Source organism: Aspergillus bombycis (genome assembly GCF_001792695.1).
Source record: "Aspergillus bombycis strain NRRL26010 chromosome Unknown contig00017, whole genome shotgun sequence".
NCBI classification, from domain to species: Eukaryota; Fungi; Ascomycota; class Eurotiomycetes; order Eurotiales; family Aspergillaceae; genus Aspergillus; species Aspergillus bombycis.
In genome coordinates, this window is record NW_019170019.1 from 336,939 (window position 1) to 361,531 (window position 24,593).

Below are 24,593 nucleotides of genomic sequence, written 5' to 3' on the forward strand. Positions count from 1 at the left end.
CCGCCAATCAGAGGTGGTCATCCAGTCGCCCATCCGCAAGCTCGCGGGAATCACGTGGACGGAGGCGATGACACATCAGCCGCGGAACGAATGACGATTAATCCTGCGGACTAAGAGAGGAAGGTGGAGAGTGATCAGTGGTGCACCCCGGCCGTTAATCTAAGGTAGGTACACCACCGACCCGAGCTGTTGGTTGTGCCGTTTTCCATTCTTTCGTGACAGCGGAAATGACGTCACGGACCCGGCCTCCCATGCAGTCCGTATGTGCAATGGCCAGATTATACACAGGACTTCAACAAGTTAAAAGTATGGCTCCAATTTCATTCCCTGGATAACTGGCTGCTCATGTCAATTAGTCAGGGGCGTCAAATCCTACCACGGAATGGAGCCGGGTATGGGGGGTGTGAAACTACTACAAGTACCTAATCACCCGAAACTATGACAGAACCGCAAAGGTAAAAAAGCTCAATACGTATATCGAAGGATCCAAGCTAGAGCGGAGGATGGAGGACGGGTACCACCTATGGTGTTGACGCATGACTCAATGGAAACATTTTCCCTTGCGACTAGTGAGGAGCGGGTTTAGTGGAAGACTTATCGTGGGGTTCTCGATCTCGATTTTTTTTTTTTGGTCCCTTTCAATTTGGAGGGGTCGACCCAACCGCGGTACGGGATTGGTCAGTGCCAACTTCTCAGCCTGAAGCGGTGACCGCCTAGCTGAATGAAGGAAATATTGCCGTCGATCCATCGAGACCGACGACGCACTGTAACTCTTCTCTCTTGCCTACTCCAATCTTCGCTACCTGACTTTCATCTAGTTCTTTCTTTTTTTTTTTTTTTTTTTCCTTCCCTCTCCCCCCTCCATTTCATTTTAATCTCTACGTGAACACGGTTGAATCCTCCCGTTTTCTCGTATTCTTGAATTCTGGAACCAACCCAGGGAGAATCGTTGTTTATAACTCCCTCTTCTTCCTCACGGTATGGTGCTTCTCATCCATCCCTTGGTGGGTGTTGCCACTAACGGAGATAATTCCATTAGCCCTCCTGCCCCCACCCATTCCGTCCTACGCATGCGCCATCGATCTTGTGAACCCTCTATTCTTTTTACAATTGATCAATTCTGCATTATCAGCCTCCTCTTTCTCATCACCGCTCTGGACATATTCGTGGTGGAAGACGGATCACGTTAAACGTCACCAATCTGCTGCTGTCGCCCGTTGGGGATACTCACCCATGCCACGATAGCACGGTTAGTGACAGATTGTGATAGCGCTTGGTTGGGTCGAGTCCAGTCGAGAAACATCGAAATGGAATCTTATTCTGAGTCTGCACCCGCGGTGAAGCAAGGTTCTGGCGAGGATGCCTCTGAGATTGCGCAGTTGGTCCAGGAGGTACCAGTTACCGACGTTTCTGCAAAGCATGTTTCGGAGAACGAGCTCAGTCCCGGTGCTGCCGAACGAGTATATCCAATTCGGTCAATGGTCTTCGTCGATCCCTCGTCGAATCCTGCGTCATCCGACGATCCGATTTCACCAGTGAGGGGAGCCAGGCAATATTCGATAATCGATTCGCGAACATGGGATGAACTGCAGTCACAACGCAAGCCGGGTACAGAAATTGTAGCGGCTCCCGTTGAGCTGGTTCAACTGCCCATGGAAGCACCGGGCTCCGGTAGCGAAACCCTTGTCCAGAGCCCCGCCACCCCCGCAAACGCGTCGCTCGAGAGCCCGGCGGAGGTAGAAGAAACATCGCATTTGGTTACCACTCGATTTAAGCACGTTGAAACGGACGATGGCCACGCTGTTCTCACCGGCAGAACGGTCGATTCTTTTCGGGCCTGCGAAGATGAGCCTATTCACATCCCCGGCGCAATTCAAACCTTTGGTGCGATGATGGCCCTGCGCGAGGAGTCGGAAGGAAAACTAGTAGTTCGCGTGGTCAGTGAGAACTCAGAAAGTATCCTTGGCTACTCCCCCCACAGTCTCTTTGCACTGGAAAACTTTTGTGACATCCTCGATGAGGACCAGGCGGATAATTTATTGGATCATGTTGACTTCATCCGTGATGAGGCGTACGATCCCAGCGCTGATGGCCCCGAAGTGTTCATTATGTCTATCACCAGCCCGGCAGGCCAAGCAGTGCGGCTCTGGTGCGCCATCCATGTCAATCCCGCCAATCCGGGTCTGATCATCTGCGAGTTCGAACTGGAGGATGATCGTACTAATCCCATCAGCGGCTCCAGCGGGCCGTCCCCTTCAGTGCCTGTTGACACCCTGGGTGTTGAATTTACCCCGGAACAATTCGCGGAAAGCACCATCAACATCAGCCAGCCATTACGGTTGCTGCGGAACGCGCGCAGGCGAAAGGGCGAAGCCGCCGCAATGGAGGTTTTCAGCATTGTTAACCAGGTTCAGGAACAAATGAATCGCGCCGAAACATTGGATCTGCTGCTTAACACCACTGTGGGGATCGTTAAAGAGCTGACGGGATTTCACCGAATCCTGATCTATCAGTTTGATAGCCAGTGTAACGGCGTTGTGGTGGCCGAGTTGGTTGATCCGAGGGTCACCGTAGATCTTTATAAGGGTTTACACTTCCCCGCGTCTGATATTCCCAAGCAAGCTCGAGATCTATACCGAATCAACCGTGTTCGCTTGCTTTACGACCGCGAACAAGTGACAGCACGCTTGGTTTGCCGCACTGTGGAAGATTTGGAGCGACCCTTAGATATGACACATGCATACTTGCGTGCCATGTCACCCATCCACTTGAAATATTTGGCTAACATGGAGGTGCGTGCCTCGATGTCCATTAGTATCAACGGCCCCAGCGAGCTGTGGGGTTTGATCTCTTGCCATACCTACGATACTGGCATGAGAGTCTCGTTCCCACTCCGAAAGATGTGTCGACTGATCGGAGAAACACTGTCGCGCAACATTGAGCGTCTCTCATATGCATCGCGTCTGCAGGCCCGCAAACTGATCAACACTGTCCCAACCGACGCCAATCCGTCCGGGTATATCGTTGCTTCGTCCGACGATTTACTTAAGCTGTTTGATGCCGATTTTGGTGCCCTATCGATCCGCGATGAGACCAAGATCTTGGGTGGGTCAACTCATCAAGAAATGCTGGCTTTGCTGGAATATCTTCGAATGCGCCGGATTAACTCTGTGCTCGCGTCGCACAACATTAGGAAAGATTTCACGGACCTCAAATACCCCCCCGGGTTCAAATGTATCTCTGGGTTGCTCTATGTTCCTCTCTCCGCTGATGGCATGGACTTCATGGCCTTTTTCCGGCGGGGCCGACTGACGGAAATCAAGTGGGGTGGCAATCCCTATGAACAGAAGGAGAAGATCGGTAGGCTCGAACCGCGACAGAGTTTTCAGATTTGGAAAGAAACCGTTCTGGATCAGTCTCGCGAGTGGACGGACTCAGACGTGGAGACGGCTGCCATTTTATGTGTGGTTTATGGCAAGTTCATCAAAGTATGGCGCCAGAACGAGGAAGCCATGCAGGGCTCGCAATTGACCAAGCTTCTTCTGGCAAACTCCGCCCATGAGGTGCGGACGCCCTTGAATGCGGTCGTTAATTATCTGGAGATTGCACTAGAAGGCGCGCTGGATAAGGAAACCAGGGACAATCTCGCCAAGTCGTACTCCGCGTCGAAGTCATTGATTTACGTTATCAACGACCTCCTCGACCTGACAAACACGGAAAAGGGCCAGGATCTCATTAAGGACGAACCTTTCGAGCTTGGGGTGACGTTCAAGGAAGCGACTGGCATTTTTGAGAGCGAAGTGGAACGGAAAGGGATCAACTATACCGTTTTGTCACATCCTGGCATCCCCCAAACAGTTATCGGGGATCAAAGACGTGTGCGGCAAGCCATGTCCAATCTTATCTCGAACGCTATTCAGCATACATCTGGTGGTGATATTACCGTCGAACTCTGGCGCCAGCCGGGCCGTACAGAGGATGGATCCGCAACAGTACAATTCGCAGTCCTTGACACGGGATCGGGCATTTCTCAAGCTCGTCTTGAGACTTTGTTCCAGGAGCTCGAACAGGTCTCTGCCGAGAGTGAAAACCGTGGCCTGGGGGAAGGTGGCAGGGTTAATTTACGCGAAGTCGTGGATGAGACAGAAAAGCAGGTTCTGGGACTGGGGCTGGCAACCGTCTCTCGCGTCGTACGTAATATGCAGGGGCAACTCAGCGTCCGGTCGGAGGAAGGCAAAGGGAGCCGGTTCCAGATCACATTGAATTTCCCTCTGCCGGCCGATGCCGCCTCTGCCAAAGACGAGGCCGAAGTTCCTGTTCACAACGTTGTACCGACCCCTCCGTTACAGTCGAAAGAAGAGTTCGTCTTGGTTGATACCCGCTCTGAGGGATGTAGCCATGGCGGAAGTGACACCAACAGCGAGAGTGGGAAAACCACACAGAGACCTCCCACGTCACAGCCAAGCCTGGATGAAAAATCTAAACATCACCCAGAGACCAGCGGCCTACCCACACAGGCATCTGCACCAGTTGACCTGCCCCCAGAGACAAAGACGGAGTCCACATCGCCGACCAAAGAGCCTCCCTCCACACCCGACCGGTCTCCTTTACCTGATACCTTTCATGTCCTTGTTGCGGAGGACGACCCGATCAATAGCAAAATTATCCAGAAACGACTGACCAAACTCCGACACACTGTACGCCTAACCGTGAATGGCGAAGAGTGTGCAAGCGCCTATCGTGCGGACCCTGCTCAGTTTGATGTGGTCTTGATGGACATCCAGGTATGTGCTGCCTTCACCATGCTCCCCTTAAACAGCGCTAACCAGTCCTGCATAGATGCCAATTGTCGACGGTATCGGGTCCACTAAGATGATCCGTCAATTCGAGCAGGAAGCCCCGCCAGACACACTCTCAAGATTTTCTAGATTGAACGGCCGAATACCCGTCTTCGCTGTCTCGGCTTCGCTCCTTGAGAAGGACGCAGAAAAGTACATTTCTGCAGGCTTCGACGGCTGGATCATGAAGCCAATCAACTTTGAACGGTTGAACACCCTCCTTGCCGGCCTCCGCGACGATGATATCCGCAACAGCGCTACCTACCAACCCGGTAAATGGGAGAACGGCGGCTGGTTTCAAGGGCGCTAACAGCCCTGATCTTTCTGAATAACCCAATTTCCCTGATTTAATGAACTGATGAAAAGCTGCCCCTCTGGGTTTGCCGACACCTGCAATGAGCGTTGCGTTAGCATTTGATCAACGTTTTTAATGGCATAAGTATCCTTTGGTTAGGGAGAATGCCCTCAGCTTTTGTATTTCACATCTGCATTCATACTACATATATATATACCCCATCAATCGATTTAGTTCTACAGAATGAACTGGATATTTATGTATTGATCGAGATTCTGTATTGTTTCAGCATAGACAATGATAGTGGTTTCAGATGTAACTCCATAGCCGTCGACAAGATACAGATAGCTCTAGCCTTTCACGTCCAGATATAGCCTCTCATAGTTGCTGAGCCAAGTGCCTAAATGGAACGAGGGAGTAACAGACCTGAACATACACTAACTACTGATTTTCAACTCGAAAATCAAACCCATAACAATCTACAACAACCTATACCAAAACACCCAAAATCAAACAAACCCAGCAATAACCACCCCAACCCCCACCAACCCCGGCATCAACTCCTCCCCCCCACACTGCAAAGACATATCCAAAAGCCTCCTCGCGGATAGAAACGCCTCCCCACTCTGCCAGGAATGGCACTTCCCAGACTCAACCCGCAACCCGACCTCCACCCCATCCTCCCTCGCACAGTCCACAAACTTCACAATATCATCCACGAAGATCTCATCCGCACCCGCAGACACCCATGTCCGAGTCGGGAGAACACGCCCCCAAGAATCCCTTTCCATAGATCGGGCGGTAAAATTCCCAAACAGAGAGATCAACCTGGCATCAGCGCGTAGAAGCTCTCCCCCAACTCGCTGGAGGAAAGCCCTCGATATGAAATCCCGTTTCTCGAGGATGGGTATCATAGGAGACGAAAGAGAGAGATCGAGCCAGGGACTTAGAAGGATCAAGGACCCTGGCTGTTGATACCCCTCTGCTATATTCTCCCTCTTATTCTCATCTAGAGAAAATCCCTCAGCAAGAGCAACTAAGAACGACAACGCAAGATGGCCCCCCGCAGACTCTCCCACCAAACACACTTTCTCCGCCCTCACGCCCTCCTCCTCAATCAGATACTCGTACGCGGCAAGACACTCATTGATCTGCCTCGGAAACGTCCCATTACTTACCAACGTGTAATCCAGCGTAAAGACACAGACGTGAATCCCCTTCTTCTCCAATACCTCAGCGAGGAATAGTAGCCCGGGGAGCGTATCCCCCGGATGGCCCAGGGCATACCCGCTCCCGCGGAGGTGGTAGATGACCAGGTCTGCGTGTTTAGGGTTGATGGGTGGTGTCGCGAGGAGGCCACGGGATACCCAGTACCCAGTGAAACTGGGTCTTTGGACTCCGTGGAAGAGGTGGGATTTGAGTGGTCTGTAGCGGGGCGAGAGGAGGGTTGTGGAGCCGCTTCTGTTGGGGAGGGTGTTGTGGATTGCTAGGGGGAGGTTCTCGAAGGATCTTTGTTTTTTGTGTTGGGTTTGTTAGTTTGGTGTTTGAGGTATGGATTAGGATATGAAGAGAGAGAGAGAGAGGTATGCTTTACTCTCGTGTAAGAGACCGGACTAGGTCCTTTAATAACGGTGGACGGCTTGTTGTGCCTGTGAGATGGTATAGCGTCGTCCTGAAGATAGTCCATGGGATGCGGATGAGGAGGAATGCTGTTAGGGCTATTATGTCCCGGGGTCTGATTCGGGGTGGTGGGTTGGGGTCTTGCGTGGTCATTTTCTTGTGTGGTGGTTTTTTGTGATTCTTTTTTTGGGGATGAGCTTGTGCGGTATAGTCGGAGCAGCATATCTATCTATCTATACTATTCGGATTTAAGACGCGGCATGTGGATCGTTAACGGCTCGGGATCCACTGTTTCCGATGCTCGGGATGTTGTGATACAGGCGATCGACTCGGGTTGTTTCAGGTGGTTTATCCGAGATAGGGGAAGGATGGGTGTCGATCATGGGTAAAATTTTTCGGGTCCCGATCTGCGATGTAAGACCTGGAATAGTGTTGTTTGTATTGTAAGGGTGAGTTGTGGTGGAAGGAGTTGGAATGAACAGGGTGAGAGATGGTGCAGTAAGCATTGCTATCTAAATTCTATATTAAAGTCCGGGTATAAGAGACACCGGTACTCAGATATCCTCGTTCTCACCAGGCCGAGTTAAAGAAACCCATGAATCCGCCTTCCTGGCCTCTTTCTCCTTGGGCAGGAACCAATAGGGATGAAAAATGTTGAACACAACGACAGCAAGCACCATAGTGATTCCATCAAGACCAATGAAGAACTGCTCCCGTGTGATTAGATATCCCGTCCAGCCTTGCAGCAGTTCGATCGTGCGGTAGATGCTTCGGACGTAGATGCATACTACGGAGAACGTTGTCGCCAAAACCAATAGGCGCATTCGCGGGGTGAATCGGGCACGAAGTTGCGGTCGACGACACCGAACGAGAAAGTCGATACCGCAGAAGGCAAACGCTGTGATGGCGGCCATCTGGAATACAATACCGGCCACCATTGTATTGGTCCCTGGGGCAGTGTCCCCGTCTATTTCGCCTGCTGCGGAAGAGGCCATCCCACCACCCACTGCCTGAACGACCAATGAGACTATATCACATGTGCAAAATATCCAGAGATACCAGCTGGGGCGAAGAATAGAACTTTCTGGGCCCAGGAGCGCGATGAGTTGGCCGAGAAGGACGTATATTCCGGCGGTGAAGAATGTCGGGCCTAAAACAAAGGACCATTTGTCAGACAGCGTTGGTAGGCGATATATTGTGCACAGAACATACCGATAATTAGTGTTGATATTTGCATCAAGAAGGCGTCCGTTTGATACGGACACTCCGCTGACCACGTCCGTGCTGCCCACCCTAAAACCTCCGCTGCAATAAATCAGCGTACGACCTCAGTCAACTCTTTCGACCCAAGACATACTCAAACATCCTATGGCAAATAGTAAGCACCACCACTTCTTGGACCAGAACGATTGTGCTGTGTGGGCCACCATGGATGTCCCAAACAGCACACAGAAGGCAATGCCTGCTGCTAGTGAGGGCTGGTACCCGTATGCCGGTTCGACTCCCTCTACGAAGGCATGACAGCCTTCGTGCAGATAATCCTCAATCATTAGCAGCTAAGTGTAGGCCAACACGATGTGGTTGGTTTCAGTGAGCAGTCAGATCACGCTTGTCCTCGCGAAGGGAAGAATGGTATAAATATGCATGAACAAAGAAGTGGGCCGCTGAAAGACTAGATACGTCCAATGTTGGCAATGAGCTAACCATCAGAGCCCCTTTCCGTGTCCAAATAGGCACCAAGTGATCGAACTGGTCCCATAGTATGCCAGTATTCGACAGGTTTGTGGAGTGTGGACCGACCACCGAGCTCCGATGTGGTCTTGGCGGATGAGGTCCGAAGACCGACGTTTGAAACTCGTGGGCAACAAAAACTAAATTGACTGAAAATTTAGATTAAGCGACTATTTTTCGGTGGTGATGACGCAAGGCCTGATAAATCTTGTGGAATGGCGGGTTTTTCTAACTGTCGTGATGTTTTGTTCTTCTGAATATTTCGGTACCGCGCACGCCTGCTTGAAAATGCCGACTTTTCTCCCCCAACCCTCTAGTATGCGCAGGTCACGAAATAGATCTCCTTTTAGCAATTAAAAAGGTGCATCAACATGCGCAGCCTTTCTCTGCTATTACAGCCATCCTTGTTACCGAGTGCGGAAAGATCGGGCCCTCGAAATGGAGACACATCTTCATTGTGGTAGATCCAAGCTGTACCAGGAACCGATAGGCAAAAGCGCTCTAATGTCATCCTAATTACTTCATTCGATACAGTCACCGGGACCAACTGGTTTGCTCTGTGAAATATTAGGTACCCATGCTTTGATGTTTCGGGGAAAACCCCCGATGAATACGCTGAAGCCGTAAAGAATGGCAGTCTGTCAGGCTCAGAAAGGTAGATTCTGGTCGAATGGGATGGAAGTTCCAAAAAGGTCCGTTACGTCGAACCCAGTCAGAGACCCATCCCCGGCGTTCAAGTCGTCAATAGCAGGAAAGAACAACGGAAGAGTGTCTGGGCTGGCCAAGGGCGGTCGGTGGTCATGCGCCTGAATGCCAAAGTAAGCGCTGGAGTGGTTTAACCTCACGCCAGAACACTTACCTCATTTTCTAGGAAAGGCGCGGCTGAGGGAAGGCTATCGTCTTGTCTGCGCAGCGGATCATTGGTCACATTGGTCAGCATTGCGATATTACTTCCATCATTCCCTTCTGCACGATAAGTGCGGACGAAGGTCCGGGCAATATACGCAAACTCAGCAAGCACAGAGCTTGGTAATGAACCACCGGTAGCATACTCCAGTCTACTAAAGTGGCCTCCAGCTACTTCCAGCAGAGCAAGGTTGCTAGCCGTTTCAGGGTGCGTTGGGTTGTGAATAACGAGGTCGAAGAGGATAAATAACGCTGATAAGGGTAGATGAGCAAGAATGCTGCGCACCAGGTCAGTTGAATTCATCCCCACTGGTGTAGGGATACATACTAAACTGGTGTGTAAGCCTCCATGTCAATGTGCCGCAATAACTCAATGATCGATCGCGCCGCTTGCATAATAGCCTTTCTGGCGGCTACCTGCTGAGGGCCATCGGAATGCCGTCCCAAGTGCAAGGTCAAGCGGCACAGCGCAATACACGCATTATGGTAATAAAAATGAGTCTGCAGAGCAATGAACGTTTCACAGGAGCCGTGGAACGATTGTGCCCGGAATGGCTCCCCGGGTCGAAAGGTGATCGGTATGGATTGTCGCCAGCGTTCGAGTAGGCTGTTCATGGTGTCTATCTTTCGGTAGTAAGATGCCTCTGTATTCCACGTTGCACTAATTGAAAATAGAGACTCGTATGCTCTTGATAAAAAGCGAGCAAGACCAGCAGATGCAGTCAGCCAATTATAGTCACCAAACACAGACTCCGGAACGGTAGGAACGGGGCATCCTATGTCGGAGTCCATGATCACCTATAGTACAAAGAATAAGTCGATGTGCGGACGTAACTTTGCATTGTACTTACCGAGGTGTTGCCGTGATGGAAAGAAAGCGTTTTCTCCAAGGCGTAAATAACCCAGAAAGTTCGATATCGGATGTGTTGGTCTGCTGCATCTGACGCTGCGTTCAATCTCATACGCTGGGCTACACAAGCAGCTTGCTTGATGAAAAGGGAGTCCAGGTGCATATAAGAAAAGTTGAGCGCAAAGATTGCCTAATTTTATCAGTTCTGCACCATAGAGCATATGAATGGTACATACCATTGCAGTGATTGCCTGTAGCATTGTTAATCAACCGCCCACCCAAGACTGTGTAAGCTACCATACCTGTAATCCACCTAGGCATTCAGCTCCGACAAATATGTCGGAAGCAAATCCTAAAGCTACCTGGTAGAGCTTCCAGCTATTCCCCTTTCCAGGTTCGAAGGAACCGCCATCATGGTACTGGCAGCCTAAAGCCAGGACGGTATGATACAAGGCAGACCAGTGAATATCCCCTGCAACATCGGCAGCTAAACTGGCGCTCGATATTCTTTGTTCAAACTTTGTTCGATTAAGAAACGGGTAGACGGGATGGATCTGGCTGAAATATGCTTCCAATCGTCAGAAATCATGCCACGGTTCCGGAATGAGGCAATCGTACAGTTAACATAAAGCCTCATCGCGACTGCCTCCACTACAGGTAAACTCTCGGGTTTCTGCCATAGTTTGTCGGTAGCCGGTCCCTTCTGTTCATGGTGACGTTCATAGCGATCATTCACCACGGCGGAAATTCGATTCAGCAGGCTTTCAACTCCGGTATGGCCCAGGCGGTTAGTAAGTGCCCGTATGCGACTTTCGGAAAAGTACCCGATACTTGCACTCCCAACTTCAAGGAAACCGTTAGCAGTTTAGGTCTTGTGGTTCGCAGCATGGAGAGCAGTTCAAAGACCACGAGAAGATTGTAAAGAACCATAGACATACTGTAGCTATCGTGATGCTATATACCGCAAGTTAGATGACTAGTTCATAAATATATCTATTTTAAGAACCCATACCGTGACAATTGTCTCCAGATAGCGAGTCCTCCCGGGGACGCGATGGTCTTCGATGAGCTGGTCCACATAGAGAGGTAATGGATCAGGAGAATCTTGTGCTAGAATGCTTTGAGTACCAGTAGAGAGGTCACACCCGTCTGGCTTAGACGGATACTCGGGGGAGCCAATATCATCCGCCGTGTCGCGAGATGGAGTCACGCTCGGCGAGGAAAGATTGGCAGCATCCCGAAACTTTCTTCTGTACGCTTGAAACACGCATTTGTCACCTCGTTTCTAATACAGATACATCAGCACTGCGTATCATATTGTAGCACTGGGGGTCAGTTACCTGGCAGTTCTGGCATTTTGCATCAGGACCGCCTCCTTTTGGCTCTAGTGGTTCCTGTGCGTTAGCGGCGAAGCCTACGTGTATCGTTAAGTCTTACTTAGACAGCGAACTTTGCGTGACCTGCACTGATTGCAGGTCGATGACAACCTCTGGCGTAGCATCTCAGAGTGAAGTCTTGTACTGTTGTGTAGATAAATTGGCTCTGGAAAGTGAGGGACTTGTATTTGCTTAGTCAGTCTATTTTATACAGGTTAGTCATGGACCGCATAACATGTGGGTCACAATCTGTGCATAATTTATCTATAAAGGAGGACATGCGAAGAACGTGTGTATCAATAGCTTAGAAGGGGAGGGGAATAATGAGCTACTTGAAGATACCCTGACCCAGTCTGTTCAATAAAATTAGTCGTATTTGTAGGCCAGACTAGATTTGCTAGGGGGTTCATGTTTGGCAGTAGAATCTGATATCAATACACACTCGAAATTTATACATTCGAGGACGGATATAGGCTCTTCGTAGCTTGTAGTAATCTTTGGAAAAGTAGTCTATACACACGAGACATTTACCCCCAAATCCACCCCCAAGCTCGTAGGCCAAGTCTATTGTAGCGGGCTAAGTGACTGCCGAATGTAGACTATAAACCCGCTAATCGTGATACTTTGCCGATCCTCTCGGCTAAGTGTCAAACGGCAAAATGGCTCCTCACTTCCACGCTCCACTCTCGGTCAAACTACGACCGGTAATGGACTCCCCGGCTGCTATTCGACGCAGGAGGCGTCGTCGCGTAGCGGAGGAGAATCGCAAGAGGTCCATCAGAGCGTACGTATTCGAATTCTTGCCGTGTTTGCTCCCGGGGTCTGACCTTAATTCATTATATCTTAGTTGCGACCGTTGTAAGGCGAGAAAAAGCAAATGCGTTGAATCAAATCCTGGCAGATGCCAGCGGTGCGTCGTTAATAATCTGTCCTGCAACTTCCAACGGTAGGTGCACGCAATATAAAGCAACCACCTAGAGCAGGGGAAATTGTCAAGATCGAACCCACATTCTCACTTGGAATAGACCGATATCGCCTCCACTTCGGGGAGACGGTTCAACAGAGTTAACTCACGATGCAACACTAGACACACCAACGAATACTGGGAAGGCTGCCGCACAGGGCGCCTCGCATCACCATAGGTCGCTACCCCCAGCGCCAGTTTTGTCTCCACGACTGGCTAGTAATGTTCTTACCGGAGAGGCTGCCGGGGGCTCATGGCCCAAAGTGCTCTCCCGGCTTCGGGAGGCTTTCTGCTTGGACGCGCAAGGAGGCCCAGAAGAACAGCGCATAGCTGTGTGCCAGGCTGTAAGTTGAATCGACTTATGTATAGGGTAACGATAACTCACGGAGTGCCGCAGATGAGCCATCCCACAGCACTCCACCACGCGGAGCTGGATCGTCTAGAGTCGGCGGTGCATGCCTTCCCTCCGCACCCAATCGCCTCTTTTCTCTTGTCGGTCCTCATCAAACATGCCACCGACACCTTCTTTTACGTGGATCAAGCCGAATTCGCGTCGGAAATACATCAATTCTATACTGACCCAACTTCACCGTTGAGGTCCGACTCGACTTTTGTCTGTCTCGCGATGGCAACCTTCGCGCTGGCAAGCCAATGGACGACATTGGAGAAACCAGAGGGACACCAGACAAACGTCAGTCTGGAAGGGAGTGATCTGGGTAGGGTATTCTTCGATCACGCTCGAATGCTGATACCCGACATTATCGAGCGACCGTGTCTACGGTCAGTCCAGGCTCCCTTTGTATTGGGGGTCTACCTGATGCCTGCGAGTGCAATTGGGTCGTCATACGTCTACTTTGGGTTGGCTCTACGGAAAGCATTGGCACTAGATCTCCATCAAGACGTGGACGACCAAAAGATGAATGAACGCGAAATTGAGGTCCGCCGTCGTTTATGGTGGTCACTTTACTCGTTGGAACGGCTAGTATCCTTCGTCAAAGCAATGACCACTGTTCATCTAATGGTATCATAGGTGTACTACGGTCAAGCTGAATCGACCACGTTCCATCAGCGTTGACACCATTACAACGCCTGTCCCATCGTCCCTTCCAGCGCTGGACCGCTCCCAGAAATTCGATAACCTCCGGTTCCAAATCGCGTATATGCAGTTGGTCAAAGTTTTAGATCGTATTTCCGATCCTGAGTAGGTCAAAGCCTTCGTCTATCAATGAGCTTAGGGGCTAATTCGCGCAGGCTGGGGGGCACCGGTGACGAGCTCGCGCTCCATGCCAGATATGAATCGGAGCTCAAAGAATGGAAAAGGGCCCTGCCTATAGAGTTCAAGCTTCATGACATTGACCCCCAAGACTCGAGATATCGCGCTGTCTTTCATCTCTACCTCAATTACTACTATGCATGGATTGCCATAGGAAAGGCATCTCTTGTATCAGTCGTTCGAGCAAAGCTCCGCTCCTGTGCTACCGGGTCTCAGCCCCTCCAAATCAGCAATGTGACTAGAAACCTATCGAGATCATGTGCAAAGGCAGCCCAGAAACTTCTTAGGCTGTTCGAAACCATGAGCATGTCACACAAAATCACTCGATTCTCCTTTACCGACTTTCAAGGCTGCAGCATCGCAACGATCGTCACCTTACTTGATGGGATCCCCGAACGTGACTCGGGGTACGAGGCACGGGTGACGTTTGGTCTGGAGCACCTCCGGCAGATGGCTATCGGGAATGCAACGGCAAAAATGGGCGTCCGATTTGTCGAAGCAATTCAGTTGATTACGAACGAAGCACGGGAGAAAGTCACTCGGTCAGCATGTACATCTGAGAGAACACCTCAGGGCAACAGTGGCATATCTTCGACTTCTGAATACTCTCAGTGGGCCGCATGGCTCGCCCAACAGGAACAGGCTCAAGGACTGAGTGACAGGACGCCTTCGTTATCTGTGGTACCCGAAGCCATGACACCACTCTCGCAAGCCGGACAGTGGCACAATACTACAGGCCTGAGGCCGGCATGGGCCCCTGCCGAGCGGCATATGTATTCTCCGACCTTGTTTTCGATGCAGAATCTTACGCAAGAATCAGGAGCATATCCAGAAGCACAGGATGTGGACTATGAATTCCTTCCTACACTACATCATGACGAGCAAACCTTTTTGATGGAGCTGACGGGCCTTGGCGTGCTGGATGTTTCTGGATTGTCGAACCCACTCGAATGATCTTAGAAGAGAAACCTGTGGGCTAATCATAGCTATTGCAGTGCTTTTCTTTCTCTTTCTTTTCTTTATCGCCGCACAGGATAGCCTTTTATGGAATAGACGACTAAGGTATTATATGGACGCATAGAATCGATATGTCCTCATAACTCATTGATATATATATACAATTTAGGTTCATCCTCTCCAGAACTTCTCCCTTGAGTACCTTTATAGCCTCAACGGCGTGGCGCCGTCCTCGGGGACCGCCGTCCACCGGCTCTTATAAACACGCCCGGCTTTCATGACAACTAGAACATGCTCCTCGGGCTTGTCAAAGATGGTTACGTTCTCTAAGGGGTTCTTGCTTAGTACCAGCAAATCTGCCTCAAACCCCTCTTTAATCTGGCCGAGACTGTCGCTACAACTCATCATCCTCGCCGGGTTGATAGTCGCACTGCGCAGAACCTCCAGAGGCGAGAGTACCTGCGAACGTAGCTGGAATTCTTGCGTTTGAGCCGCACCCAATGGGCCCAGGAGGTCCGACCCATAACACATCGTAACGCCGGCATCCGATGCGATCTTGAGAGCCCCCAAGCCGGACTCGAGCACCTGGACATTTTTAGTCTGAGACTCCGGAGGCAGGTAGCCCTTCCAACGGTCACTGGCCATCTGAGCATATGCGATGAGCGTGGGGGTCAGGTAGACACCCTTCTCTGCCATCAGCTTCGCAGTGGGTTCATCGACAAAGTTCCCATGCTCGATGCCCCGGACCCCGTTATCGATGCAGTGCCGGATGGCCTTGACAGTGTATGCATGGGCTGTCACAAACGTCCCAGCATTGGCTGCACACTCTACCATGGCTTGGATCTCGGCATCCGTGAATTGGAGGTGCTCCAGCTTATCGGTGGGAGACGCAACACCGCCCGAGCCCATGATCTTGATGAAGTCTGCTCCGCAGCGGATCTCCTCGCGAACGGCTACCATACACTCGGACACGCCGTTGCACATGCGGCCGAGCGAGTTTTGGCTGTGGACTCCGCCGCAGCATCCACCGTGCTCATGCGAGCTTCGTAAATCGCCGTGTCCCCCGAACTGCGACAGAGCATGGCCGGACAGGAAGATCCGGGGACCGGGAAAGACACCATCTTCGATAGCCTCTTTCAAGGCGAGTTGGGCTCCACCACAGTCGCGAATGCTGGTAAAGCCACGATGCAGCATCTGAGCGGCTGAATACGGCTGGCGCAGCAGGTGCACATCGTTGGGATTGCCAAAGGCTTTGCTCAGGTCGGTGAAGCCTGGGACGGCGCACAAGTGAACGTGAGCGTCAAATAATCCAGGGCAGATATAGCGAGCCTGACAATCAATTACAGGTAGGTCGGTCGGTAGATGCTCCCCTTGTGAGATGGACTGAATCTTTCCTTGGCTGATCACCAGCGATGAATTTGCCAGGATCGTGCCAGCTTCAACATCGACAATATTTGCGTTGGTGAAGACGTAACTCTGCGGTGCTGGCTGCAACCAGGGCTTGATGTCAGCACCTGGGACTCGGGTTGTCTGTGTCATGCTTGCGATCTTCGTGGAGGTAGGAAAGAATGTGGCGAAGAGGAATGCAGGAAGGGAGTCTCGCGTGTAGGATTCATGTTATAAGTGGTACCCTCATCAGTCGAAGCTACTGCAAGCCCCACTACTTGCGTCTCAATACCCCTCTTAAGATAACGAATAGAGTGTTGTCGGGATCCTGGCTGGCTGGGGTCAGATTGCCGACCTCCATCCCGACGGCCCGATGTGTATCTCCATCGGCTCTCTGAAGCAACTTTCAAACTGTGAAGAGATAAGGGAATGATTCGCCTTGCACGTGGAAGGCTGCACTTAGGACCCCTCAAGATTCTACGCTTTGTTATGTCAAGGAGGTGGTATCTTGACGAGTGTTGTCTTGACTAGTGTGTATGGTGTTTTCGGATATCTGTCCTGGTGGATTCGTCGGATCGCTGTCCACCAGCTATCGCACTTCTTATCTTCCCCCACAAATGATAAGGCATTGTGGATCCGGGGAAATGATTCATGCATTCTGCACGCTACTTGACCACAGCATATAATAATGAAACTGCCTACTCCACCATCGCTCGACTGTCAATCCCTCTCGACCCTACGATAGCACCAGCAGCAATATTGACCGCTCGACACGGTGCTCATTCTTCCCCCCAATGGATATTCCGAAGGCCCCTTGTGCGGACATCAAGGATGAGGAACGACGAGTCGGTGAGGTCGTTAATATAACGGCAGCCTGTGATCCTGAGGAGGAGAAAGCAGTGCTGCGGAAAATTGACATGGTCATTCTACCATTTGTAAGTAGTCCATCCCCGTCCACTCCCCAGGCTGAAGTTCAATAACCAACACTTCTGAGTTTTAAAGCTTTGCTTCGTTTTCTTCCTACAGTACCTAGACAAGCAGAGTCTCAGCTATGCTGGTGTATTCGGCCTGATGGATGACTTGAACCTGACGAACGCGCAATATTCCTGGTGCAGTTCTATCTTCTATGTGGGACAGCTTGTTTCCGAATATCCCTTCATTTACCTTATGAGTCGACTCCCTCTGACGAAATTTGTTGGAGTCACGGTGTATGTGGTGCTCCACTAGTTTAGCTTACCCTGGCCGTTTCCCAGCCCGCTGACCTTTTGCTGAATGGTAGGATTGTTTGGGGTGGTATGTGTATGTGTCTTGCGGCACCGAAGACCTACAGCGGATTTGCCGCCGTTAGATTTCTGCTCGGCTTCAGTGAAGGCGCAGTCTCGCCAGCCTTTGTCACAATTACATCTATCTGGTACCGTCAAAAGGAGCATACGACCCGCACTGCCCTCTGGATCTCCATGAATGGCATGGCCCAGGTCATCGGCTGCCTGTTGATGTACGGCATAGGCAAAAACACAGCCCTGGCCATTGCCCCCTGGCGCGTTCTGTTCTTAATCTGCGGGGCTATGACGATGGCTGCAGGAGTCTGCTTTTTAGTGCTCATGCCGAGTGGGCCCAACGACGCATGGTTCCTCAACGCCCGTGAAAAAGAAGTTCTCCGGCAACGCATGGCGCAAGACCATGAAGGCGGCGACAAGACGTCTTTCTCTATCCCACAGCTGAAAGAGACACTCATAGACCCTAAGGCATGGTTGGTCTTCTGGTTCGGAGTGCTGGTAACGATGCAGTCTCCTGTCTTGACCTTTGCGTCCCTCGTCATCGAATCCCTCGGCTACAGCAAGCTGGACACGATGTTGTACACAGCGCCCTCCGGTGCCGTCCAAATGGCCTTATTATGGATCGGAGTCGCGCTTGCCTCTATCCTCCCTCGCCAGCGGACACTCGTTGCGCTGATGCTCATCATCCCACCCCTTGTCGGCACCGTCTTTCTGCTGAAGCTCGACCTGAGTGCGGAATGGGGCATGATCGCCATGTCCTGGTTGGTAAGTTGACTCCTTGTCCTGCGTAGCTAGGAATGCCGTTCCGTGCTCACCCTACCATGCACAGTCCTCTTGTATAACGGCCTCCATGTCGATTCTTCTCTCCCTCTCTGCTTCCAATGTGAAGGGCAACACAAAACGTGCCATCGTCAATACAATGTTCTTCATTGGCTATTGCGCGGGATGTATTGGCTCTCCGCAGTTGTGGACTAATCGGCCTCGTTATACTGAGGGCGTCATCACATCTATTGTTACGTGGTGTCTGCTGTTCATCGCGGTGATTATCTACCGCTTGCTGTGCATGCAGGATAACAAGCAACGCGAGGCAAAGGCTTGTACCGACATTGACCCGAGCGGAGGAGATGTGTTGGAGGAGAATGGGCTACAAGCAGCTGACTTGACGGATAAGAACGATCCGTCTTTCCGATATGCCTTATAGATTAGGCTGGGTACTCGATTAGTATGTTATACAATTAGACCTAAGCCAGATAGTGTTTCTTTAGCTACTTAATAATTCAGGATTATCTGGGGAAAGGATGGCTTGACACCCAAGATCGCTCCCCCATGACACTCATGCAGCGCTTTCTCGACGAAATATCGGGTCTAACATTAGTGTAATTAGGGGTTGTACGAGAACCTTTCAATATATACCAGTCTTCACTGTTAGTACTACGGAACGACGAGTAAACCATAGGAGGTATATGGTGGGTATTATATGGCCAAGACAGTCAGGGTACCACGACAGTACATAGTAGTAGTAGTAGTAAGTACTAGTACTAGTAGTACTAAGAAGCGATCTAGACCAGGTAAACTGACCAGGGTTGAGGTTGACGTCACCCAAAGGCAGCTCCCAGTTGACCAGGTTCCGCTTAGAGTTACCAAGTCCAGTTTAGTTGCTCACGTCTCATTCCCATCGACATAACGCCCTTTGCCCCGCGAGATTCGTGTCCCGCAACAACATTGCACTCCGCACACTCTGCACTACTGACGCACCACGATGGCGATCGACCACACTAGCCTCTGTGTCCCCGAAGACAAATTCCAAGAATGCCTCAAATTCTACCTCGAAGCTCTGAAGCCGCTTGGCTATGAAATTCGACATCAATACGGCGAGTTTGTCGTCGGACTGGGATCGGTAGACGAAGACTTGGATAGTTACAAACGTGCCGACTTCTGGGTCTTTGGCACGAAGACGGTACCTGAGCGTTCTATTCATGTCGCATTCGCCTGCCGCAGTATGCATACTCTATTTTCTTGAAAAGATGCAGTACGGAGCGAACCTGGACTGACAATCTCTCGGAAGATCATGCCTCTGTTGACGCTTTCCATGCCGCGGCAGTTCAAGCTGGTGGCAAGGACAATGGCCCTCCCGGCTTGCGAGCATTCTACCATCCCAAATATTACGCCGCTTTTGTGCTAGATCCCGCAGGAAACAATGTCGAGGTTGTGGATCATGGGGTTTGATTGAATGGGGGAATGGCCTGTAATGAAGGAGGGGAGTTAATTGTCGTCCGTGAGCTTACACACGCTGTATTTACACTGAGACCTCACCGATGAGGAAGAGTTGTTACTGATGATGCTTTGATGAGCACCAAACGCATACGATTGCTTTTTGACAACGCCGTTGTTTAGGACTGGTCTTTGGGCTGTATTCAGTCAGTTCTAATAATAATCTGGGAAGACCTTCATATATGCCCCCTGCTGCTGAAACCATCAAGTTCTTTCCACACAAGGATGTCTATTCGTCATAGGAAAGGCTTTGGTCCGTAGTACATTGGACATGGCATGCACCTATCATCTCTGTTATACCGTTCGAGCTGAAGTTCGCTGACCAAATATGACATCCTTTGACTCTGCGTACAACTCCTGACCGCATCTCCTGCCTCAAATCCCTCATACATAATCCAAAAACCACTCTACCCTAACACAATCAACCTCCACTCCCGCTCCCTTAACGAAGTCCAGTCCCGAATTGCAATCCATGCAAACCCCTCCCGGGTGGCTATAGCACCCTTCGAATCCCAAGAGATGAGCATGACGCCGATAGCTCCATTGTCAATGTGGCCAGCATCCCAGCTCCCCCTATTCTGGGCGACGGCAACAAGCTCAACAGTATCGCCTAGCTTTAGCAATGGCGCGACGTGGGACCAGGATACCTGGATGACGCTGTCGGAGCCTTGAGACAGGGTGACTTCCCAGGTAGAGGAGTCGGGGTCTGCGGACACTGCATCATCGGCCGAGTGGCGGCTGGTCACGGTGAGACGAGCGGACGCGGTCCAAAAGCAAAGAAGTGACGACAGGCTGATCTCTAGATCGGCGGGGAGGTCTTTCATGGTGACATCGTGGGGTCTAGACGAGCGATCTGGGAGGGTGGAGCCTTCAACGAGCAGATCGACCTCGCTGTTGAACTTTGCATTCTGCCTCAGTTCCGTCGTTGCTTTCCCGTCATCGGAAACACGATAGAATCGCAGGCCCAGAGCCTCCATGGTCAGGTTTTGATTGGCCAGTTTCGTCTGCCCATCGCTTGTCCACCCAACCCACGACCAGCTGGGAAACTGGCTTGGGTCCTGGGCCAAAGTCTGGACGCCACGTCTCCTTCTTAATGCATGGCTCCGATGGCCCCATGCAAGGGCTGACTCGAGAAACGCGGTCGGCATACCCCAGAAGAACGTCTCGCCGATAGACCGTTCCAACGCGTGGATAATCCCAAGGAAAGCGTTCAATCCATCGCTGTCGAAGGATAATGCCCGACCGGAGTAATCCTCCAGGAGGACCCGATAGAAATGGTCGAAGGTAACAATGTCAGAGTTCCATGAGAGGTTCAGCTCGCCTGCACACAGACTTGTTCGGTGCGGATCTGGAGATATGTTTGGGATCTCTCGAAAGCTGTCCTCACACCAGAAGGCCTCTTCGCATTCCCAGAAGACTTGCTCGGCGGTGAAAACAAGAGACCGCGAAGCCAGGAACCTCTCTTGTAACGTCCAGGCTCGCGTGTCCCAGACCGTCTCCCCGAGATATCCCGCGGCACGGCCTGTGCGAAGATCGACCTTGACGCCGAGCGAGGGGTCAAGGGATTGCACCAATGTGACGTCCCGAATCTGAAAAGGTTCTTGCTCCTGACGTCGTGAGCCAGGTTTGACTCCGGGAAGGGGTGTGTTGGCATCAGTGCAGGTCGAGGAGATAAGAACGACTGTCGCTAACGTGTAGATCGAGTCCATTCGTGAGATGAATCTAGCTTTGTCTTGATCATCATCCTGTACTATGCACAGACTATCGACCCAGAGATACCGCTCCCCAAGCCCCTTGGTAACCTGCAGAGCGTCCTCGGTGATATTAGGAAGAAGATCTGGTGAAAGAGAGCCTGGCTCTGAGAAGGTCTGGATATTCTCCTTCAGGAGACGCAGCGTCTTCGCCCTCCCCCAGACGTAGCTTAAACAGACCCACTGATCATTCTCCTCGGCGATGGTCAAGCACCTGCGCTCAACGTCGATGACCCGCGGTCGGATATTCGGGGTCCCTTTGAAGATTTGGGAGCACTTTGCCCCGTGCAACTCCTGGCACGTTTCCTTCCATCGCTTGAAGAGTGCCAAATCCGCTACTATGGGCCTTGGGCGTCCGGAGTATGGCTGTATTTTGGGAGAAATGCCACCCCCCCAGTGGGAATTCTGACTCGCATCATCAGACGATCCTTCGTATCTCTGCAGAAAGAAGGTCAAGTGTTGCGATTGCCCGGGTTCATTGTCAGCACTAAGCCGTGGAATAGAGCAGCTGACCCTGATGCGATCTGAATGTGCCTTCTTATCGACAGGCCCATCTTCCGCTCGAGCCACAGTATGCCAATCCGTTTCCAGAGACACTACTACGTGGGTTCTGGAGATGTCAAGTTCATTTGTCCGATCTCCTGGATTGGCTGCAACCCAATCTGTGATGATACTAACAAGCCTCCTGCAGAAAACACAGCTCTTTGAGCCACTCAGCAGGGTAGGAAATTCCCTTTGGAAGAAGTAATTGTTACTCGCATATTCAGCAGAATCGTGGAAGCCAACATATTCAAAATCGATATGACGACATATAAAGCACAAGTCATTGGTGGCAGAGCCGTGACCTGCTGATTGACTTGTATCAGAGGGCTGTCGTATACACAGTCCAGCCAGGAAAGGATAACTTACTATTTATATCAGAGCTCGTGCTCAGTCTATCATCTTCAGTTACTGATAGCACTAAAGATCTGGAGGATATCGAGGGCGCAGCTATCGAAGACATGGCTATATTATATGACGCACTCAAGGACATCAATCACAAGCGAGAATCAAAGACATCATCTGGCACTGGGGGATTTCTGCAACCATTTAGCTACTAATAAGATCAGGGTTAAGCGGTGGTTGACACCTCTCCATTGGTTGTTGGGGTGTGGATAGGCGTCAGCGCTAAAAACACCGGTCCACAGTGCCATTCGATGCCATTGGGGACATGGACGTATTCTCGTGTCCTGTGGTCTAGACTACAGTGCTAAGAACACGACGGCTTGGCTTCCTCACTAGCCAATGACGGCTTCAGGTAAGATGAGAGGGAAAGAAAAAGTGAGTGACTGTGTCGTAAAGCTCGACGTATGTTGTGTGGTTAGTGTGTTGAGACAATTATTCTATTAGAAAAGATAGTATAACGAACCAACCAAGGCTAGTACAGTAATTATATAGCAGGAATGAGCAAGGAGCCGTGGGGTATCATGGGCAATGCAATGCAATGTGCAATTTTTGGAGGCGCGACATGTGGAGATGGTTGGCGCTATATCATGACATGGCGTGGAGCGGAAGTATGTACTGGGCACAGCCCGAAAGGGTACTTCAGTTCATTATAGATAATGTATGACCGTTGGGATTGTCCGTAAGCCCGCCAATAGCGACAAATGAAAACACAAGGAAGGCTATCGACATCTTCTTCAAGGGGATCGCCTTCTGCCGCGGCTTGAACTCGCCTCGGCATTGTTACGCTCTGGGCTGGTGTACAGAAGACGGTCACTAGAGAGGGCATGAGGCGGAGTCTGGATTGACCCGGCGATAGTGATAAAGGTACCAGAGGATTTGTCGTGGGTAGATGGTAGACATTGATCGGTAGCGGAAGGGTGATCGGGGTCACTGGTCTGGAAGGAATAATCTTCAGTGGAGAGGTGCAACGATGTGACCTGGTTGAGATGCAGCGGGCTCTGGACTAAATTAACCAATTTATTCAGAACGGCAAATTCCATTTTCAGCTTCACACTGGCTGCCATGGGGCCATAGCCCTGTTTCACTTGATCATGGTTTGTGTGATCCAAGACCACCAGGACCGCAGCCGAGACCAGCACAAAGACGTTGAAGATGGTCAATTCGCGTATCACTCGGCGGCCCTCGTGGCCTTTGGCGTCCAGAATAGGTTTGAGATTTCGGAATGCAACCCAGAGATAAACGCCTGATATGAACACTTCGCGTGCGCACGAGCAGAGTATAACGAAGTGCTCGTAGTTGCGGGCGAAGGATGCCAAAGCGGGTCTTGCCGAAACCCCCTTGCACTCCTTGATGAGGTTTATAATACATAGAGGAAGATGTAGGGTACAGGTGGTAAAGATGATGAGGAGTAGCACGTATTGTGGAGTCCTGTCCATGGTCACCAGGTGAAGACGGGCGTAGAGAACCATGACGCTGCCGGTGACCATGGTAAGGAACCCGAGCGTGTAGGTGATAGATATAAAGGCTGGCGGCCCCATGTTCGCTACCGAAAGGACCACGGCTGTCGCGAAGATGATGATACCCCATGCGGTCACCAAAAGGCTCCAGAAGTAACAGCCGCGGTAGCGTCTGAAAAAGCTGAAGATCCAGTAGAATAGCTCCACGGAATTGTAGGCGGCAATGGCCAGGAGGGGAATGGCTGCCAGAGCGGTTTCGCGGTCAATGACCGGAGGCTCTGTCACCTCGGACATTTTAGCTCGACGTGTCAGGCATTGGAATCAGTGAATTATCTCTGGTCTCGTGGGCACAGCAAGGAAGCAGTGGTCAGATCAAGATAGAGTGCAGAAATGCCGCTATAAGAATGATAGGTAAGCCCGCCATATAGGGCATGACAAAGAGGCTCTGATCGTGAAAGCCAAAGTGGCACTGAGCCAATCTAGGGCCGGGCTCCGAGGACCTTCAGGCTTCAGCTGCATGACGATCGGAGACCATAGGAATTGTTTGACTCCACATGGCAACACGGTCTGAGCCTATTTACCATGGTTCATTCCATGCCCCGTTCTCTCACCGAAAAGCGTGTACCGAGCGAAGCGCCGGAAATTAGTCCTATTCTGCGAGTAGTTCTGCACTCAAGGTACGACATCACTCTAGTT

The 24,593-nt window shown here is 51.1% G+C and overlaps 10 protein-coding genes across 10 annotated transcripts; 4 read left to right on the forward strand and 6 right to left on the reverse strand.

Annotated features, from left to right (window-relative positions):
• Positions 1 to 1,307: 1,307 nt before the first annotated feature.
• Positions 1,308 to 5,148, forward strand: fphA (putative sensor histidine kinase/response regulator; the record flags this gene model as incomplete). Its single annotated transcript, XM_022529339.1, has 2 exons — positions 1,308 to 4,784; positions 4,840 to 5,148. 2 exons carry the CDS (start codon positions 1,308 to 1,310, stop codon positions 5,146 to 5,148), a joined length of 3,786 nt encoding a protein of 1,261 aa, XP_022392022.1.
• Positions 5,149 to 5,642: 494 nt separating this feature from the next.
• ABOM_002210 (alpha/beta hydrolase) lies at positions 5,643 to 6,906 on the reverse strand (the record flags this gene model as incomplete). The annotated part of the gene is made up of 2 exons (XM_022529340.1): positions 5,643 to 6,642; positions 6,728 to 6,906. 2 exons carry the CDS (start codon positions 6,904 to 6,906, stop codon positions 5,643 to 5,645), a joined length of 1,179 nt encoding a protein of 392 aa, XP_022391948.1.
• A 401-nt stretch (positions 6,907 to 7,307) lies between these two features.
• ABOM_002211 (RTA1 domain-containing protein) lies at positions 7,308 to 8,303 on the reverse strand (the record flags this gene model as incomplete). Its single annotated transcript, XM_022529341.1, has 3 exons — positions 7,308 to 7,903; positions 7,966 to 8,058; positions 8,111 to 8,303. The coding sequence occupies 3 exons, from the start codon at positions 8,301 to 8,303 to the stop codon at positions 7,308 to 7,310; spliced, it is 882 nt and encodes a 293-aa protein (XP_022391949.1).
• Positions 8,304 to 9,131: 828 nt separating this feature from the next.
• ABOM_002212 (uncharacterized protein) lies at positions 9,132 to 11,741 on the reverse strand (the record flags this gene model as incomplete). Its single annotated transcript, XM_022529342.1, has 11 exons — positions 9,132 to 9,290; positions 9,344 to 9,668; positions 9,719 to 10,188; positions 10,242 to 10,430; positions 10,477 to 10,491; positions 10,543 to 10,808; positions 10,859 to 11,083; positions 11,179 to 11,194; positions 11,253 to 11,525; positions 11,581 to 11,624; positions 11,678 to 11,741. 11 exons carry the CDS (start codon positions 11,739 to 11,741, stop codon positions 9,132 to 9,134), a joined length of 2,046 nt encoding a protein of 681 aa, XP_022391950.1.
• Positions 11,742 to 12,275: 534 nt separating this feature from the next.
• ABOM_002213 (fungal specific transcription factor domain-containing protein) lies at positions 12,276 to 14,807 on the forward strand (the record flags this gene model as incomplete). Its single annotated transcript, XM_022529343.1, has 6 exons — positions 12,276 to 12,400; positions 12,480 to 12,562; positions 12,704 to 12,924; positions 12,978 to 13,549; positions 13,611 to 13,781; positions 13,832 to 14,807. The coding sequence occupies 6 exons, from the start codon at positions 12,276 to 12,278 to the stop codon at positions 14,805 to 14,807; spliced, it is 2,148 nt and encodes a 715-aa protein (XP_022391951.1).
• A 207-nt stretch (positions 14,808 to 15,014) lies between these two features.
• On the reverse strand, positions 15,015 to 16,349 carry ABOM_002214 (uncharacterized protein; the record flags this gene model as incomplete). Its single annotated transcript, XM_022529344.1, has 1 exon — positions 15,015 to 16,349. One exon carries the CDS (start codon positions 16,347 to 16,349, stop codon positions 15,015 to 15,017), a length of 1,335 nt encoding a protein of 444 aa, XP_022391911.1.
• A 641-nt stretch (positions 16,350 to 16,990) lies between these two features.
• On the forward strand, positions 16,991 to 18,674 carry ABOM_002215 (pantothenate transporter; the record flags this gene model as incomplete). Its single annotated transcript, XM_022529345.1, has 4 exons — positions 16,991 to 17,131; positions 17,199 to 17,404; positions 17,476 to 18,238; positions 18,303 to 18,674. The coding sequence occupies 4 exons, from the start codon at positions 16,991 to 16,993 to the stop codon at positions 18,672 to 18,674; spliced, it is 1,482 nt and encodes a 493-aa protein (XP_022391912.1).
• A 558-nt stretch (positions 18,675 to 19,232) lies between these two features.
• ABOM_002216 (VOC family protein) lies at positions 19,233 to 19,699 on the forward strand (the record flags this gene model as incomplete). Its single annotated transcript, XM_022529346.1, has 2 exons — positions 19,233 to 19,470; positions 19,539 to 19,699. The coding sequence occupies 2 exons, from the start codon at positions 19,233 to 19,235 to the stop codon at positions 19,697 to 19,699; spliced, it is 399 nt and encodes a 132-aa protein (XP_022391952.1).
• Positions 19,700 to 20,151: 452 nt separating this feature from the next.
• On the reverse strand, positions 20,152 to 22,498 carry ABOM_002217 (HET domain-containing protein; the record flags this gene model as incomplete). Its single annotated transcript, XM_022529347.1, has 2 exons — positions 20,152 to 22,340; positions 22,405 to 22,498. 2 exons carry the CDS (start codon positions 22,496 to 22,498, stop codon positions 20,152 to 20,154), a joined length of 2,283 nt encoding a protein of 760 aa, XP_022392008.1.
• Positions 22,499 to 23,174: 676 nt separating this feature from the next.
• On the reverse strand, positions 23,175 to 24,191 carry ABOM_002218 (uncharacterized protein; the record flags this gene model as incomplete). The annotated part of the gene is made up of 1 exon (XM_022529348.1): positions 23,175 to 24,191. One exon carries the CDS (start codon positions 24,189 to 24,191, stop codon positions 23,175 to 23,177), a length of 1,017 nt encoding a protein of 338 aa, XP_022391953.1.
• Between the last annotated feature and the right edge of the window lie 402 nt (positions 24,192 to 24,593).